Consider the following 15,778-nt stretch of genomic DNA (forward strand, 5'->3'; position numbering starts at 1 on the left):
GAGCAGAGACCTGCATGAACTAAAACTCCCAATTTTAGCAAGAGCGAGAAATACCAATCTATTGCTAGGGAAACAGGTTTTAGCAGTGATCTATTGGTTTTAGTCTTATTTCAGAAGGAGAAAGGTGAGAATTTTTCATAGATTTCTCTGTATTCAGTTTCTCTATAAATAGCTCCATAAAGCTGATGATAGCACTGCTGCCAGTGAGTGTGTTGGAACAAACATAGTCACCAATCTTTAAGCAGGAAGGTTCCATATTTGGGACTTGTCCCTGTCAATCATTTCTATTCTCCCCTCAACTCCTCCTGTTCCTCACTGTAATACTCCTCTATTCTATTTTTCATTTTCCCATACCTGAAGTTCATTGATGAGTCCTGTCACACACGAATATGGGTTCAAGTATCAGAGGCAACAGGAAGGACAGTGTCAAGAAGAGGAGCTGAACAGGGAGTTACGGGTATGCTACCTCCCACACTGCCAGCACAGTTGGAGAGAAGTGAGGGACAAGAGCAGATGGATGGATTTGGAGGAGGGCAGTGTGGAAGAGAGGTCAGGAGAGAGAGAAGGCAAAGCAAGGCAAACTAAATTCAAACTGCCCTCCAGCAGAGTGTACAATCTCACTCCAGCACAAGACAAACCTCCCTCAAGTATTCGTCTGGACTTGGCAGCTCTGTAAGTAGTGCTACAAATGGTGTCAGTGGCAGTGCATCTTCATGCTAATGCCAGTAAGTGTTAGCTAGGAACTCCCCTGAGGTCTGCTGTCCTGAAGCCAAACTAGAAAAAAAGCCTGATGCTTTCAGCTATTCCTGGAGTTCATGTCCTGCCTTAGCACATCCATTCTTTTGACCAGTGAGCTGTCACATATGCATTAGAAAAGTGCAGTGCCTGGGAGAGGGAGGAGGGAGGGGAAAGTATCCCAGCATCCCATGGCCGTGACTTTTGCAGAGATTTTTTTAATGTCAGTGGGTACGTTCTGGCGGATACCTGCTCAAGCCAGCCTTGGGCTTCCTGTTGTTTCCCTGCCATTTGTATAGCCTCAGTAGCAGGAGCTCTAAGGCTGTGTTTGCAAAAGAGTAACTCTTGGGCAGTCCATTTTAGGTTCATGGGCACACTCAGACTGCAGTGCTGACAGCAGAGAGGCTGGGTCAGAATCTGGAAGTTCTTGCAAATAATCATCAAGAACAGCTTTACATGTGGTTATCATATTTTTCCTTAAAACCAACAAAAGAAAGGAGTCTGATTTATGGCTGTCTATTAATCTTGTAACAGGTGGACCAGCATTTTGTAATGTATAGTGGAATAGAGCACGTCTCCTAAAAAAAAAAATCTGCTAATACATTGATGACAAATCATTGTACCTAGTTGGTGCATGTGTGACAAAGACCTTGTTTAATCAGGTTTTGAAATTACTCTTGAGTTTGTTAATTTGCTGAGATCTCTTGGCAGTGTTTACATGAGAGAAACTGTGAACACATACAGTATTGTTAGGATCCTCAGTGTCACAGGGGTTTATCTATTATTTGTGAAACGCTTTGAAATATGTAGATGATCATAAAAGATTATTACAGACTTGGCACAACTGATGCAAAAAGGAATGTTGAGGTGTGATTGATTATCTCCCACAGAAGGGGAGGAAAAGGATTTCGAGAGCATTTTCCTACTGGGAATTGGAACTAGTGAATGATTTTGAATTTTTTTTTTTTTTTAATACACCCTTGGTATTCCACCTTTTTTTTACACATCCTAGATGTTGAATACAACATTAAGCTATCTTTCTCTGTTACCTTCACTGGTAGTTTTTCTTCCCAAGTTCATAGGGGCGTGCAGGACATATGGAAAACACTGACAAATAATTTCTGGCGGATGATTTTATTCCCTCTTCTTAGATACTTCCAATAGTGGACATTTCAATATATTGATGGCTGTTCCTATGCCTAGCTATCCCCATAGCTGGACTTTTTCCTAATATATCATCCCCTACTTCCTTGGTGCAAATTAATCAGTTATTCTTGCCCTGCTCTTGAGGGATCTAGGTAAGAATTCATCACTGTCTTTAGTTACTCAGTGTCATTATTTTCATTTGTGACACTGCACTTCACCTTTTCCATTTAAACAGCATTTTATATTAAGAATACTTTGGAAAACTGCAATGAAAATTGATGTGGGATATTGAAAAGATGATTGTGTTGAAAATCATTTTGTGTTATGGACAAATGACATTTGAATATGTGGTGAAGTTTGATTTACTGTAGTTCCAACCAAGATAAGAGGTCAGTCAAAACTGATTGAAGGAAGACTGATATTTCCAGTATTCTTTAAATACAGATCCAGTGTCTGCCTGCTGTAGTTTTCTAACTCATTCTCTCCTTCTATATTCCTGTGAATTTAATCCTCAGTTACAATAAAACATGTCAATATTTAGTCACCATTCAATATTTTGGTGATAAGTGAGGCAGAGAAAGAGGCTGACTAGAGCAGCCTTTGTCGTGCCATTCAGAGTTTGCTTCCTTTTAGTCTGAGGAAAGAAAAATGTGTTTTCATTTTCACTGGTTGCTAACTATATGCAGTTGTATGAAAGGTTGTGCAGAAGACAAAGATGGACATAGAATTAAAGAAATAAAGTATAGGTGTCCAAAATAGGAGTGACTCTTTTTGAATAGGTCTTAAAGCACACAAGTGTGGGAGCAGCAGAGTGGATTTCTAGTCCAGCCTTGTCATTTGTTATATGATTTTGGTTAAGCAATTTCTTTTTTGCCTAGGCTATAACTACATGGTTGTATTAGGCTAGAGTTGAACACTGCTGTCTGAGTTAAGCTAGCCCAAGGAAATTGTGAACTTCTACCTATCTGATACAGCACTGTTTTGAACAAAATATGTCCTGCAAAGTGACTAGGCCTATAAACAGAAGCCCAGCACTATGTTAACAAAGCTACTCAGCTTTTCTTGGCTTGAACCTGGTTTCTTTGAAATCTTAATGAAAGTTGTATCGATCTACAAGAAGGAGACTAAAAATATTTTTAAATTCTTCACATGAAAGATTAAGGAAAATTAATTGTTTTCTAGCATCCAATTTTTCCAGAATTATTTAAAAGACAGTGATATATGGCATATATTGCTATTTGCAGTGTATTCAGAGGAGTGATGCTCCTTCTCTAAACATTGCTAATGCTAGGACGCCTGTCCAGAAGAGTTTATTCTCTATGAAGTAAATAATTATAATACGTGACTACTGAAAAGGACATATACAAAAACTGATTTAGGATTGAATTTATTGGTGTAGTGAGATTTTCTGGGGTTTGTGTGGTTAAGGGTTAATTTTAGCCCTTCAGATTTTTTATTTTCCTAGGCAGCCACTGTCAGCTTTTCCTTTCCCTGCTTTGAAAGCTCCTGTGAGATGGATGCTTGAACTGCCATTCTTGTGTGCTTCAAAGCATGTACAATTAGAAATGGCAGTCTTTCAGAAATACAATAAGTATCAAAATGGCATTGAGACCCTCCTCTCTTTCTCACTATACTTTCTTGACTAAAATTAAATTAGCTGGTACATACTATATTTCTATCTCTTTAGGGAGACTAGGTTCAGAACTCCTAAAGTGAAATTATAGAATAGCAGAGAGTCTTTCAACAGCCTCACAAAGCAAAAGGACATGGCATAGCTCAGGGGAAAGGTAATTGCATAGACTTTTTAATCTTTTACACATTTGTTAAATGGATTACAGCTAGATTAATAAGTAATCCAACCAGTCAGGTTTACCCAGCACCCAATTTCAAGCCATTTAGCATCTAAAAGAAGATCATGGTTTTCTTATACTTTTTAAAAATTGTCAGAGACATCACATTGTGTCGCGATCGAGGCGGGATGTGACATGGGTTTCAGGATACCAGTTGCTTTTTTATTGCAACAGTGCAGCTACCTTTATACAGTTCTGGGGTGACACATGTACACACAGCATTGGTTTACCAATAACATAACAACTCATGATTGGACACACAGCCACATGTCTTAACACCATAGGGTAGTATCCTAACAGGAAACCCACTCTGTGTCACAGTCCTACAGTCCGTGGTTAACCCTCTGCCAGGTGTAAGAAGTTCCATCTTCAGGATTTCAGCTTACAGAGAGCCCAGAACCAGCTGGGCTCCCCAACAACATTGTGTTGCTTCTTTCCCTTCGTTGGTTAAGTGTGTATGCACTTCCTGCCAGCATGAAATATTTAATCAATTTGACATTTAGCTTTATGTGAAAGTGTGTGCTGCTGACATCCATTTTCTTAAATATGTGTAGAAAGTGCATGAAATAAAATGCTTCTGTGTGAGAAGACAAAATTAGAATGAAAGGTGATAAAAAGTGAAAAAAATCAAATTCACTCAACAAGACAAATGAATGTTTTTGTTCCCAATTGACCCAACTCCAGTAGAAAGTGACAAAAAGCATTATTGTTGGAAGGATGTTTGCTCTCTCTGGAGCTAACTCATGTTCATCATTGTAGTTTAAGTCCTGATCTATACATTGATATTCTTAGGGCATAATTGTAATGGACTGATGAACTTTTTTACCAAAATCCATTTGCAGGTAGCTGGGGAGACTCAGAGAAAAAACAGTGCTGAACAATATAGTCTAAATTGTGTCCTTATGTTTATTGCCTCTGTGCAAACTGTCTGTGGTGGATTGACCTAAGCTGGCTACCAGATACCCAACCAGCTCCTCTCTCAGAATTGTTTCTCATACTTTTTTCCTCATTCCTTACTGTCTCCACATTATTTTTCCCTTTCTGAAGTATGCTTTCACAGAGATGCTCCCAGCTTCAGTGGTGGGCTCAGTTGTGTCCTGTGGTGGGTCTGTTGAAGTCAGCAGGAATTGGCTGTTCCAGGAAACAGCCAGAATGGGGCAGCCCCAGGCCTTCCACAGAGATCTACACTGTAGCCACCCTGCTACCATCACCTTGCCACCAAAATGAAATACACTGTCACAGAGTGCAGATAGCCAGGTACTTGTTTCTGTCAGGCACTTGCTGCACAGCTAAATGTGAGCAGCAATACTCTGGTACCATGGACAGTCAAAACTGGAGAAGATTCCCAAAAGATTTGTTCTTTGGAAAAAAATGGTATCAGATAGGAGTGATAGTGTTCTTCAGTGGAAGAGAAAGTTCATTCTTCTTACTTACTGTCTAGCTAATGTTCTTGCCTGCCACTAAAGAAGCTCTGTGGGAAGAAAGAAGAGGCTTAAGTTTCCCTTAGTTCTGCTGATCTACAGGGCCACTAGCATCACCACTGTGTGAAGACTCTCGTAGTTGGGAAGATCTTTATATAGGGATACCTTAACTCAGATCACACCGATTTATTAATTTCTACCATGTTCCAATTTAGACTGTTTCAGATTCTTTTATTTTTGCCTAAACTATAGTTTTCTAATGAAAAAGAATGAAAAAGAATGAAAGCTGCATTATAAAACAGTGGTGTTTTGTTTTCTCATGACAACTGTGTTCCAGATTAATTAAGGAGTTGGAGTATTCCAAGAAATATTAATTAGTATGTTTCAGTTATAACTGATGCAGCAGAATTATGTAGATCTTTGTGGAAACTTACTGAGAATCATTATTTTGAGCACTAGATGGGAATATATGACAAATGGTACAGAAATTGTAGAACCCTTTTGGTATGACATATTTCCCAAATATACTGCCAGGGATAGCAAAGCAAAGGTCAGATATAATTCCCTCTTGATATGTGCTGACATTTCTCTGACCACCAACAGAGAGAACTCAATATATGAACTTTTACTCTATTTCACTGGCATTACCCTACAATAGAAAGCAAACAATGACTTTATTCTTTATGCAGTTTTGTAACCTGACACACTACTCCCTTCTCCCTGTCCCACTCAGGGAAAAGTGCAATTGGGATGAATCAGTGCTGCATTTGTTCCAACAGCATGTTCAATCTATTTCGTTTATTGTGTATTGCCCTTTGTGCCTTTACCTGTCTCTCTTTCATACTCCATCGAATGCTTTCCTGCTGATGACTGCATTTGCAGCAGAGGGCTGAGATGTTGCTGAAGTCAGCAGCACTAATGCTGCATTAAAGAATCCACTTCAGGGAAAATAGTGTTAGATTTAACCCGTGGGGTGCCAGTGCATTGAAAAGCTCTATGCTCAGAGGCAATCTGTGTTTCCCAAACAAACAATATGTCAAGCTTTGCTTTCATAAACAGTAGATGCAGTAGTAATTCAGTGGCAGTTTGCAGCAAAATGCTGTACAAACAGAAGGGTGAAATTCCCCTTGTGTGGCAAGCTCATGATGACTTTCTCTGCTCAATTTGTGTCACTGGGGCTATGTAGAGGGACTAGGGCCAAACCGGTGTAAAACATGTCAGCACTGATAGCAGTTTTTCTTGATTCGTGGCTGTATGGATCCCATGGTCCCCAGACAGCAATGCTTATTATTTCTATGCCTCAAACCAGAACAACCGCCACAGGGATACCAGTGTTCTGCCCCATATGTAATTGTAGCCTGCAGGCAGGATTTTTCTCCCATTTCTTGATCACAGCTGTAATGTCACCTGTTAATTAGCCCACATCATGCAAAGATGCTGCACAAACACAAAGGCAGACACGATCATTGTCTGCTGGGATTTTTGCTCTAAAAACCAGACTTTCTAAACCAGTATCAGATTTTTGAATGCCCAGTTATAAAAATTCGACATTCATTGCTCTGTTTAAATGGATGCTCTCTACAAAACCCACAGCAGAAAGGAAGAATGGGGGTGGAGAGTGGGCTGAATAACAAGCAAATCAGGTAGTGGAAATGATTTGCCATGTCCTCATAATGTAAAATTTTGATGTTTTAATGATTTTTTGGTTACACATGGACAGAAACTTCCATGTTTCATTACTTCCATCATGCATATAGCAACCACCCGCTTCCTGCTGGACAGTCCAATTCCCTTCATCTGTAAACCTGCATGCATTTTCTCTTTGTGACATATTCATGAGAAGTTTATATAACTGATAGCTTTATACGCTGATTGCCTCTGCTGTCCCTCTAACATTCCTCTTATCCTTGCTATGACTTCAGGCACAGCCCTGCTTTCTTTATCCAAGCAGCTGGTATCTGAAATCACTCTGGGGAGTCTGTGGGAAGGTTTTGAGATTGGAAGCAAATGCTAGATACCCACATCCTCCAGGAACTTCTGTTTGGAGATGAGCTAGAGCCTTGGAGTGAGTGCAAGATTATATGTTATCCACTGATGGGCTGCTTATTTTCCTACCTTTCCACACTGTTCAGTCAGGAAGCTTTTTGATCTTAACTTCATTGTCTTAACTGAAGGGTGATGAGGGGGGTGGGGTGGAAACAAAAGACTCTATCCAGTTAAACTAAAATAAATGAGGCTCCTACTAGGACTCTAAAACAGTTACAGCCAGTGGAGTCCCTTCATCCCCCAGTCTTTTATGATCCATTATAAAAAAGGTGGATACACCTCCTTTTAGTGGTCAGTTCAGGGAAGGCTCAGTGAACTCTGGTAACACCTTACAGACATTTCTGAGCTTTGGTGCTCCAGGGTTCTGTTCTGAAACATCATACATTTGACAAAATGTCATATTTCTAAAGTACTTCAGGAAGAAATGCTGGCTTATTAAGTAGTGCTATACAAAGGATGTAGAAGTGTTGATAACCCAATGTAGGATCTTGTGAAAGCTGTAGAGAGGATGATGTGCTTATGAATGTTCTCAGTGAAACTTGACTGTATGATAAGATTACTTTATAATTCTAAATAAATTTCTAGTTTTAATTCAAACATAAGGAAGACGTGGGAAATTTTGGATACTTGACTATTTAAACATTTCAAGAATGCATAATTTCCTTTCTTTAAAAAAACCCCCCATCATATTATTAGGATTTTGGGGAAACATATTGGTACTTACCTTCAGATGCACATCAATGAGCCTTTTTACTTGAGCCAGAAGTACCTTTTTGTCTTCCTGGAATGAAGCTATTAAAATGGGGGATCAAATGTCCAGTTTAATTTTTGGTCACCTCATGTTTCAAACTTAAAGCCAGCTGCTAAATTTATGAATTCATAAGTATATATGGCCTCTAGCTAATTCTGTGCTGAATCCTGTGAAAGCAACATTTTTATTAGTTGTGTCAAGAACACTCTTGATATACTCTCATTAAAATGTACATACATTCCTGTGTGCCCAAGTAAGAGAGGGATGAAGAAAAAAATGAAGTACTAAATAAGACACTATTAAACCTGGCTTACATTTTTTGCAGATAGAAATTGTGACAGCAGACAAAAATTTTGTCGTCCAGAGGAGGACATGTTTATTTTAAAAAATTGTGTTTGGTTTATTTAGAGGAGAAACTCTCCTCTAAAACCAGGTTTCTTTGGTATCTCCTGTGTTCTTGTATATTTGGGTAAGATAGTTGCCAGGATATAGATCAGTGTGGCAAAGCCACGTTTTAATGTTTTTTGTAGTCAAAAGCCAGTTGAACTTCATCTCAGCATTTTGGTTCTTATTTGAAGCTGTTCTGAGGTGTCTGTTCTATGAACCTGTCTGGAGATTTTCTTTTTAAATTAGAACTATTTTCCAAAGTCTTAACAGGTCATGTAGCTGTTTACACCCTGCTGCTGTAAAGCAGGGCCAGCTATACCTAAATATTTTTGGCAGAAATAAGTCTAACCCATTCTTAGAAACATTGGTCTCTGAAGAAAAACATACCTGCAGTAGTAAAGAACAATGTTTGGCCTGAAGTAATATCTTATGGTGCATTACTTCAATAGCTCCAGTGTTTTACTACACAGTTTTGCTTTGGAGTAGAATATTTCAGTTAGAAGGAACCTACAACACTCATCTAGTCCAACTGCAAACTGCTTCAGTTGAGTTAATCCTCATAGAATCATGGAATGGCTTGAGCTAGGAGGGACCTTAATGTTCATCTAGTTTCAATACCCCTGCTATTGGCAAGGACACCTTCCATTAGACCAGGTTGCTCAGAGCCCCATCCAAACTGGCCTTGAACATTTCCAGGGATGAGACATACACTTCTTCTTTGGGTAGCCTGTTGCAGTGCCTCATCACTCTCACAGGAAAGGATTTCTTCCTAATATCTAGTCTAAATCTACTCTTAGTTTGAAGCCATTCCCCTTTGTCCTATCACTACATGACCCCATAAAAAGTCTCTCCATCTTTCTTGTAGGGTCCCTTTAGGTGCTGGAAGGCTGCAATTAGGTCACCCCAAAGCCTTCTGTTTTCCAGGCTGAACAAACCCAGTTCACTCATAAGAGAGGTGCTCCATCCCTCTAATCATCTTGGTGTCCATTCTCTGGACTTGCTCCAATAGGTCCGTGTCCTTCCTGTGCTAGGGACCCCAGAGCTGGATGCAGCACTCCAGGTGGGGTCTCACCAGAGTAGAGGGGCAGAATCCTCTCCCTCAACCTGCTGGCCTCGCTGCTTTTGATGCAGCCCAGGACAAAATTGGCTTTCTGGGCTGAGAGCACACATTGCCAGGTCATGTCCAGCCTTTCGTCCACCAGCACCCTCAAGTCCTTCTTGGCAGGGCTGCTCTCAATCTGTTCATCTCCCAGCCTGTACTGATGTAGGGAGTTGCCCCAACACAGGTGCAGCACCTTTCACTTAATCTTATTAAACTGCATGAGAGTCCCATGGGCCCACTTCTCAAGCTTGTCCAGGTTTCTCTGAAGGATCCTGTCCTTCAGGTGTGTCACTCAGCTTCATGTCATCTGCAAATTTGCTGAGGGTGCACTCGATCCCTTTGTCTGTGTCATGAAATCAGATATTAAATAACACTGGACCAATATGGACCCCTGAAGGACATCACTTGTCACTGATATCTATTGAGACTCTAAGCTGACCCCTACCCCCTGGATATGACTGCCTAACCAATTTCTTATCCATCTAACAGTCCATCCTTGGAATCCATGTCTCTCCAATCTAGAGAGAAGAATGTTGTGTGTCAAAGGCTTTACAGAAGTGCAGATAAATAACATCTGTAGCCCTTCCCTTGGCCACTGTTCTACTCACTCCATCATAGAAGGTCACTGGGTTTGTCAGACAGGATTTTCCCTTGATGAAGCTGTGCTGGCTGTCCCAAATCACCCTCTTGTCCTCCATGTGCCATAGCATAGCTTCTAGGAGGATCTGTTCCATGATCTTCCCACACACAGAAATGCCTTGGCCTTCCTCACCCCATCACTACACAACTAACCTTCATCTCTATACTCTTCCCAGGTAACTTGTCCTCGTCTCCACTGTCTGTTCATTTGCTTCTTTACCTTTGGTTTGACCAGCAGTTCCCTACTTAGCCTCAGCTATGCCAGTCTCTTGCCTTCCTTGCCCAACATCTTGCTCCTGGTGATTGCTGGGCTTCTCTGTGTGTATGTCACCTTCCTAGAGGAACACCCCATTATTCCTTGGATATATTTCCCTGGTGTTTTCCTGTGGCTTCTGTTACCTCAGAACTCACTGGCTTATCTCCCTGAGGCTTCTGGTGTGCTCCAATGTGCCTAGCAGAGTTTGGAGTGACTGACAAAGTGTCCTCACCAGCACCCTGTCTCTCTGTCTATTTGCATATCATCCCACAGCTTGCCAGGGTCGAGCCTGATATTGACTCCCTCCTCACTAACATCTATTTTAAAGCTCTGCCTGTGAGCCTTGCTAGTTCCCAAGCAAAGACCCCCCCTCTCTCTCTTGCTGAGAAAAGTGAATCCTGTCTGATGCCGACATGCCTGGTGCTGCGGAGGCCGTTTTGTTGTCTAAACCTCCAAAATGTTGGTTTTGGTGACACCAGCCATGGAACCATAGACTCAGTCTGTCCGTTTCTTCCCATGTTGCTGCCTTCAACTGTAACTACAGAGGAGACTATAAGTCATCCTCCAGATTCCCGGGCCAAACGTCTGAAGGCCCAGAAGTCCTTTTTGATTACCCTCAGACCATGTGTGGTGACTTCCTCAACCCCTGTGTGGAAGATCAGGAATGAGCAGTAGTCTGAGGGCCACACCAGGCTGAGAAGTGTCCTAGAGGCGCCCGTAACCCAGGCTCCGGGAGGCACCAGACACCCCTATGGTCTGGGCCTGGTCGACATATCGGGCCTTCTGCTCATCTTACAAGGAGACCACCTACAACTATAACCAGTTTGCCCTTGTCAACTCAAAAGTGAGTGAAAGTTTTGCTTCCTTAATTCTCATCAATATTAACAGAATTGTCAGGTATTTGAGCTCCTCACATACCAGTGGGAGCCCTGTCTTTGCTGTTAGCCAGTACAGGTGGTGATCTTGGATGTGAACAAGTGTGCAGATCCTAACATGGCAATTTCACTTGTAACATCAATGTCTTCAGTTGCTTTATTTTGAAGCTTATCCAAATAATCAGGAACTCACCTCTCTTTCCCCTCTGACATCCTTTTACTGGAATAAGGCCTGTTTGGAAACACTAGTGTGTTAATTTGAGGGTTCCTGTTCCTTTAAAATTACCCATCTGCTGATATGGTGCATGCATGTGAGTAGAGATTCATCATCACTTTCACTGAGATAGATTAAGTCTTCTTTGATATGATTTAACAAAAACATATGGATGAGACTCTTCTGGGAAAAGGCTGTTCTGACACCAGCGTGTTTTGAAAAAACATGAAAAAGTGAAGTAGGGATTGTTGTGCATTTATTGTAAATATGTCTAAACCATTTCTACAAATCCAAGAATTTATGTATGCCTTTATTTTTTTAAACTGTTTGCATACCTCTTCATATTGTTGAATTGCCACTGTAGTCCATTCTTTGATTTTAGTAAAACTAAAAAAAAAAAACTTGGTAAATTTCTGGACGTTTATGTTTTACGTTCAGATATGGACTCTTCCAGGACACTTTTACTAGAAAAGTAAGTACTGTTTTATCTCTTTGCAGTTGATGAAACCATGGTTTAAAGAAAAATGGCAGCTCTTTTGTGAGAGCACTGTTTCACAGAAGCAGTGTTGAGATTAGAAATCAGGATTTCTGACTTTTTACCATGTGCTTAAATCGCTGACCCCACTGTCCTGTTGTAGAGAGTGGGAGAGCTGCTAGATGGAGTAGCTACACTGTTTTTCCAGCACCTAACTGGTGCTTAAAATCTCTGAGTATTGGCTGCAGTTGTGTCTTGTGCATCAGCTTTGTAAGAAGACCATTTCTGTTATACATCAGTTGCTTAACTCGCTGCATTAGTAGAGTCATCCCCCATATTTGTTTATATAATATAAAATACATCAGGATCAACAGTTCTACATTCACTTAAGGTAGCTATTACTAGTAGAAAATGAAAGTCAAACACAGTTCTTCGGAAAAGTCTTTTATTTTAGAGATCAGCAAACTGAACACAGTAATCCACTGAGCTAAGTGAGAAAATATTTATAAGAACATTTTACATTCTCTACCCTGAACTGTCCATCTTGTTCTTAAATCAGTACAACACATTTTCTTAAGAAGACAGAATCAAACAGGCCATGATTTTACTGTAAAGCTTTTATTAACACTTTGCCAAAAACATGATTTGAATAAGAAACAACATTTATACTAGCAGTAAGGAAAAGAAAACTCACAAAAGCTGTTTTCATGCAACCAGCTCTTGAATTCCATCCTCTTGATTAACATTTGTGGGATATCAAAGGCAGGCATCTCTTTCCCCTGAAAGGCTCACCCAGCCTGGATTATGCCAGTTGTGGTAAGGTGGATAGCTACTTAAAAAAATCGTAGCATGCTCTTTCTCTCGCATAAATTCTGCTCTCTTCTTGTCCTATGAGCCTTGAATCCTGAGTCTATTTTGCTGAGTAATCTCAAGTGTGCAAAATCAGCCCTCAGGCTTGAAGATTTTGTGTTGATTCACAATATACACAGTAGTTATTGGCTCTAACTAATGGAAATTGATTGAATTCCATGGAATTCATGGAAGCTATGTTACACAGTTACATCAGCTGAGCCACTTTGGTGAGTACTCATATTTATTTAGTTCAGTAAGGTGATGTTGTAACTTAGATTTAAGATATTTGCCTGCAGAGGAAGAGAGGTTCTAACTGCTTCACACAACCTCACTATTTTATGTTCCTTCTGAATACTTTCCTGGTATTTCCTGCTGAAACTCACTGTATCTATTACAATAATACTTTCAGGAGATTTAGAGAATAAATATATTGATATCTTACAAAAAATGTGACTTCTTTCTAACACTGTCAGTCTTCTCCCTGTTGCCACTCCAAGTTATTAAAACTTACATGAAATGCATCTGGAGATAAGTGAAAATACCCTTTTAAGTTTAGTATTACTCCATCCTGGCTGATAAGTGTTGGGAACCATAATGACCTTTCGATGGGTCAACTGAGCAGCTGTACCACAGAGTGTTGGAAAATTGAGATACACAAAAAAAGAATCAAGCACAGAAGTTTTTCTTCTGATCCTGGACTCTTTCTAATCTATTTGGTATCTGGAGCCTCCATGTCACGTATGAAAAGAAATATTAATAGTAAAGCAATTATAGATTTATGTGTTTTGTTGTTTATCAAGTAAGCTGGAAGCTCTATACTCCATGCAATGCTTCAGAGATGTACTTCTAGGAAAACATGTCTGTAGTAAACAGCTGAGTTCTTAAATTTCTCAGTATCATAAAATGGTTTCTATTGGGAAAGACTTGTAGCTCACTTCAGACTCAAGGTGTAATCATGTTTTGTGTTGAAATTACATAGAATCAGTTTATGATGCCACTGCCATGGGATGTTGTATATCTTTGTGCTTTAATTTCTAAGCAAAACAGCAAGACACATTATGAATAAGTTCAGAGAATGCATCTAAAGTCACTGTATTTTAATTGTAATCTGATTTAGGTCTGATATTCAATAAATTAATCTGGTTTCAAAGAAATTACAGACCAGTGACAGCTGCACCATGGTAAGATTACACAGGAATTTGGTTTAAAATGAATAGAGCATCTTCAAAGCCTACATTTGGTGCCATTAAACTAGTGGATGCTGAGGAACCTGGCCTAATCCTGCCATTGCTAACACCAGCAACAGAGAGTGGGGAAGTGTGATGCTGAGACACCTGAATTATTTGGGGGGGACCCAGCTTTGATTTGGATGCCTTGGTAGCTTGATACAGTGATCAGGCTATTAAGTCTGATTAGAGGTCCAGGTTTATTAGCTCTGATGTACTACTGAGGTCATCTGGGCTGTAAAACGTCTCAGTCCCAAGCTGAGAGGCCCATATTTATGCTTGGCATGTAAATTTGACCTCAGATATCTAGTATGCTTTGGCTGACACATGATTTATGCTAAAATTTGTGAAGCTTCCAGGCTTTAAGAACATTTTTAGAAGTGATAGTTTTGTGAATCCGTGTAAATAATATGGGCTTATTTATGTTAGCGAGCCAAATAGCATACTGGTTTGCAATGCATTTTCTGTTTCTGTCAATACCAGGTCAGGTAGTGATCACTGATCATTAACAGCTCAATTTTTTAGCACTATTAATACTATTAGTAATATGATTTAAGGACATAAATCACTGCCAGGTTCCCTCACCAGACACCACCATGTGTAATATATATCCTAACTTGTCAAAATTTTCATATTTTTTTTTAATACATGGTTTTGGCATATTTCTGATATTTTTGCACATATATCTGGACTGTCCAGTTCTAGAGGTAATGGGTGAAACAACCCCTTGAGGTGGCTGGTGTATGGATGAACAAAGCAGACATTGAACCTTTCTGATGAGAAGAATCTGTGAATTATATCTATGTGAAGACCATGGTTATGTGAGAGTCTTGAAAATTGTATTGAGGAAAATTATATATGAAGATCAAGGTCATACCCGAAGGGATTTTTAATAGATCTTTTGCTTTGTGTTTCAGTGGCTGTTCCCTCAGCAGTGCCAGCTTGTGAGCCCGAGCCCAAAACTAACGGGCAACAGCCATCTCCACAATTCACTATTTCCTCACGAGCCACTTTTTTTGCCGCCATGGAAGCCCCTTCTCAAGGCCTGCAGACAGTCATGAATTGGAAAACAGTGTTGGTCATCTTTGTTGTGGTGTTAGTTTACCTGGTGTCGGGAGGACTCGTCTTCCATTCCCTGGAGCAGCCCTTCGAAAGTATGCAGAAGAACACAATCGCGCTGGAGAAGGCTGACTTTCTTCGGAAGCACACGTGTGTAAATGAGATAGAGCTGGAGACGTTAATTCAGGTAGGCCACGTGAAGAAGACAGTACTTCTTGGAAGTTAGGATAAACAGCTTTTGGTGGTTCATTGCTCAGCTGAGTTCATGGGTAACAGAAATGTTCACAGAGCCCTTGGAATGGGCAGACTCTTTCCCAGTCATTTTAAGGTCTGAGAAACAGAAATTATGTCTCCAATACATTGTAAATATAGAATCATAGAATGAGCTGAATTGGAAGGGAGCCATCAGGATCATGGAGTCCAACTCCTGGCTGTATGCAGAACATCCTCAAAATAACACCATATGCCTGAAAACCTTGTCCAAACACTTCTTGAACTCCATGGGGATTGGTGCTGTGATTGCTTCCCTGGGGAGCTTGCTCCAGTGCTCAACTATCCTCTGGGTGAAAAACATTTTCTTGACACCTAGCCTCAACCACTCCCAACTCAGCTTCATGCTGTCTGCTTGAGTCCTGTAACTGTTCATATAAGTGGAGAGATTGGTACTTGTATTTACTAGAATAAAGAAAAGCAGAATTTAGTATCTGGAAGAAGTTTTTGTCACAGGTGACAAATTTGCAAGAC

At 40.3% G+C, this 15,778-nt stretch overlaps 1 protein-coding gene across 5 annotated transcripts in view; it reads left to right on the forward strand.

Annotated features, from left to right (window-relative positions):
• KCNK10 (potassium two pore domain channel subfamily K member 10) overlaps window positions 1-15,778 on the forward strand; it is a 70,140-nt gene that overhangs the window by 13,999 nt on the left and 40,363 nt on the right. For all 5 annotated transcript variants that reach the window (XM_050336529.1, XM_050336527.1, XM_050336526.1 and 2 more), the window contains one exon: window positions 14,893-15,221. In XM_050336529.1, the coding sequence (XP_050192486.1) occupies window positions 14,893-15,221 (329 nt within the window). The remainder of the gene's footprint in view (window positions 1-14,892; window positions 15,222-15,778) is intronic.

Source organism: Myiozetetes cayanensis, unplaced genomic scaffold (genome assembly GCF_022539395.1).
Source record: "Myiozetetes cayanensis isolate MyiCay16 unplaced genomic scaffold, myiCay2020 scf6-25, whole genome shotgun sequence".
Lineage (NCBI taxonomy): Eukaryota > Metazoa > Chordata > Aves > Passeriformes > Tyrannidae > Myiozetetes > Myiozetetes cayanensis.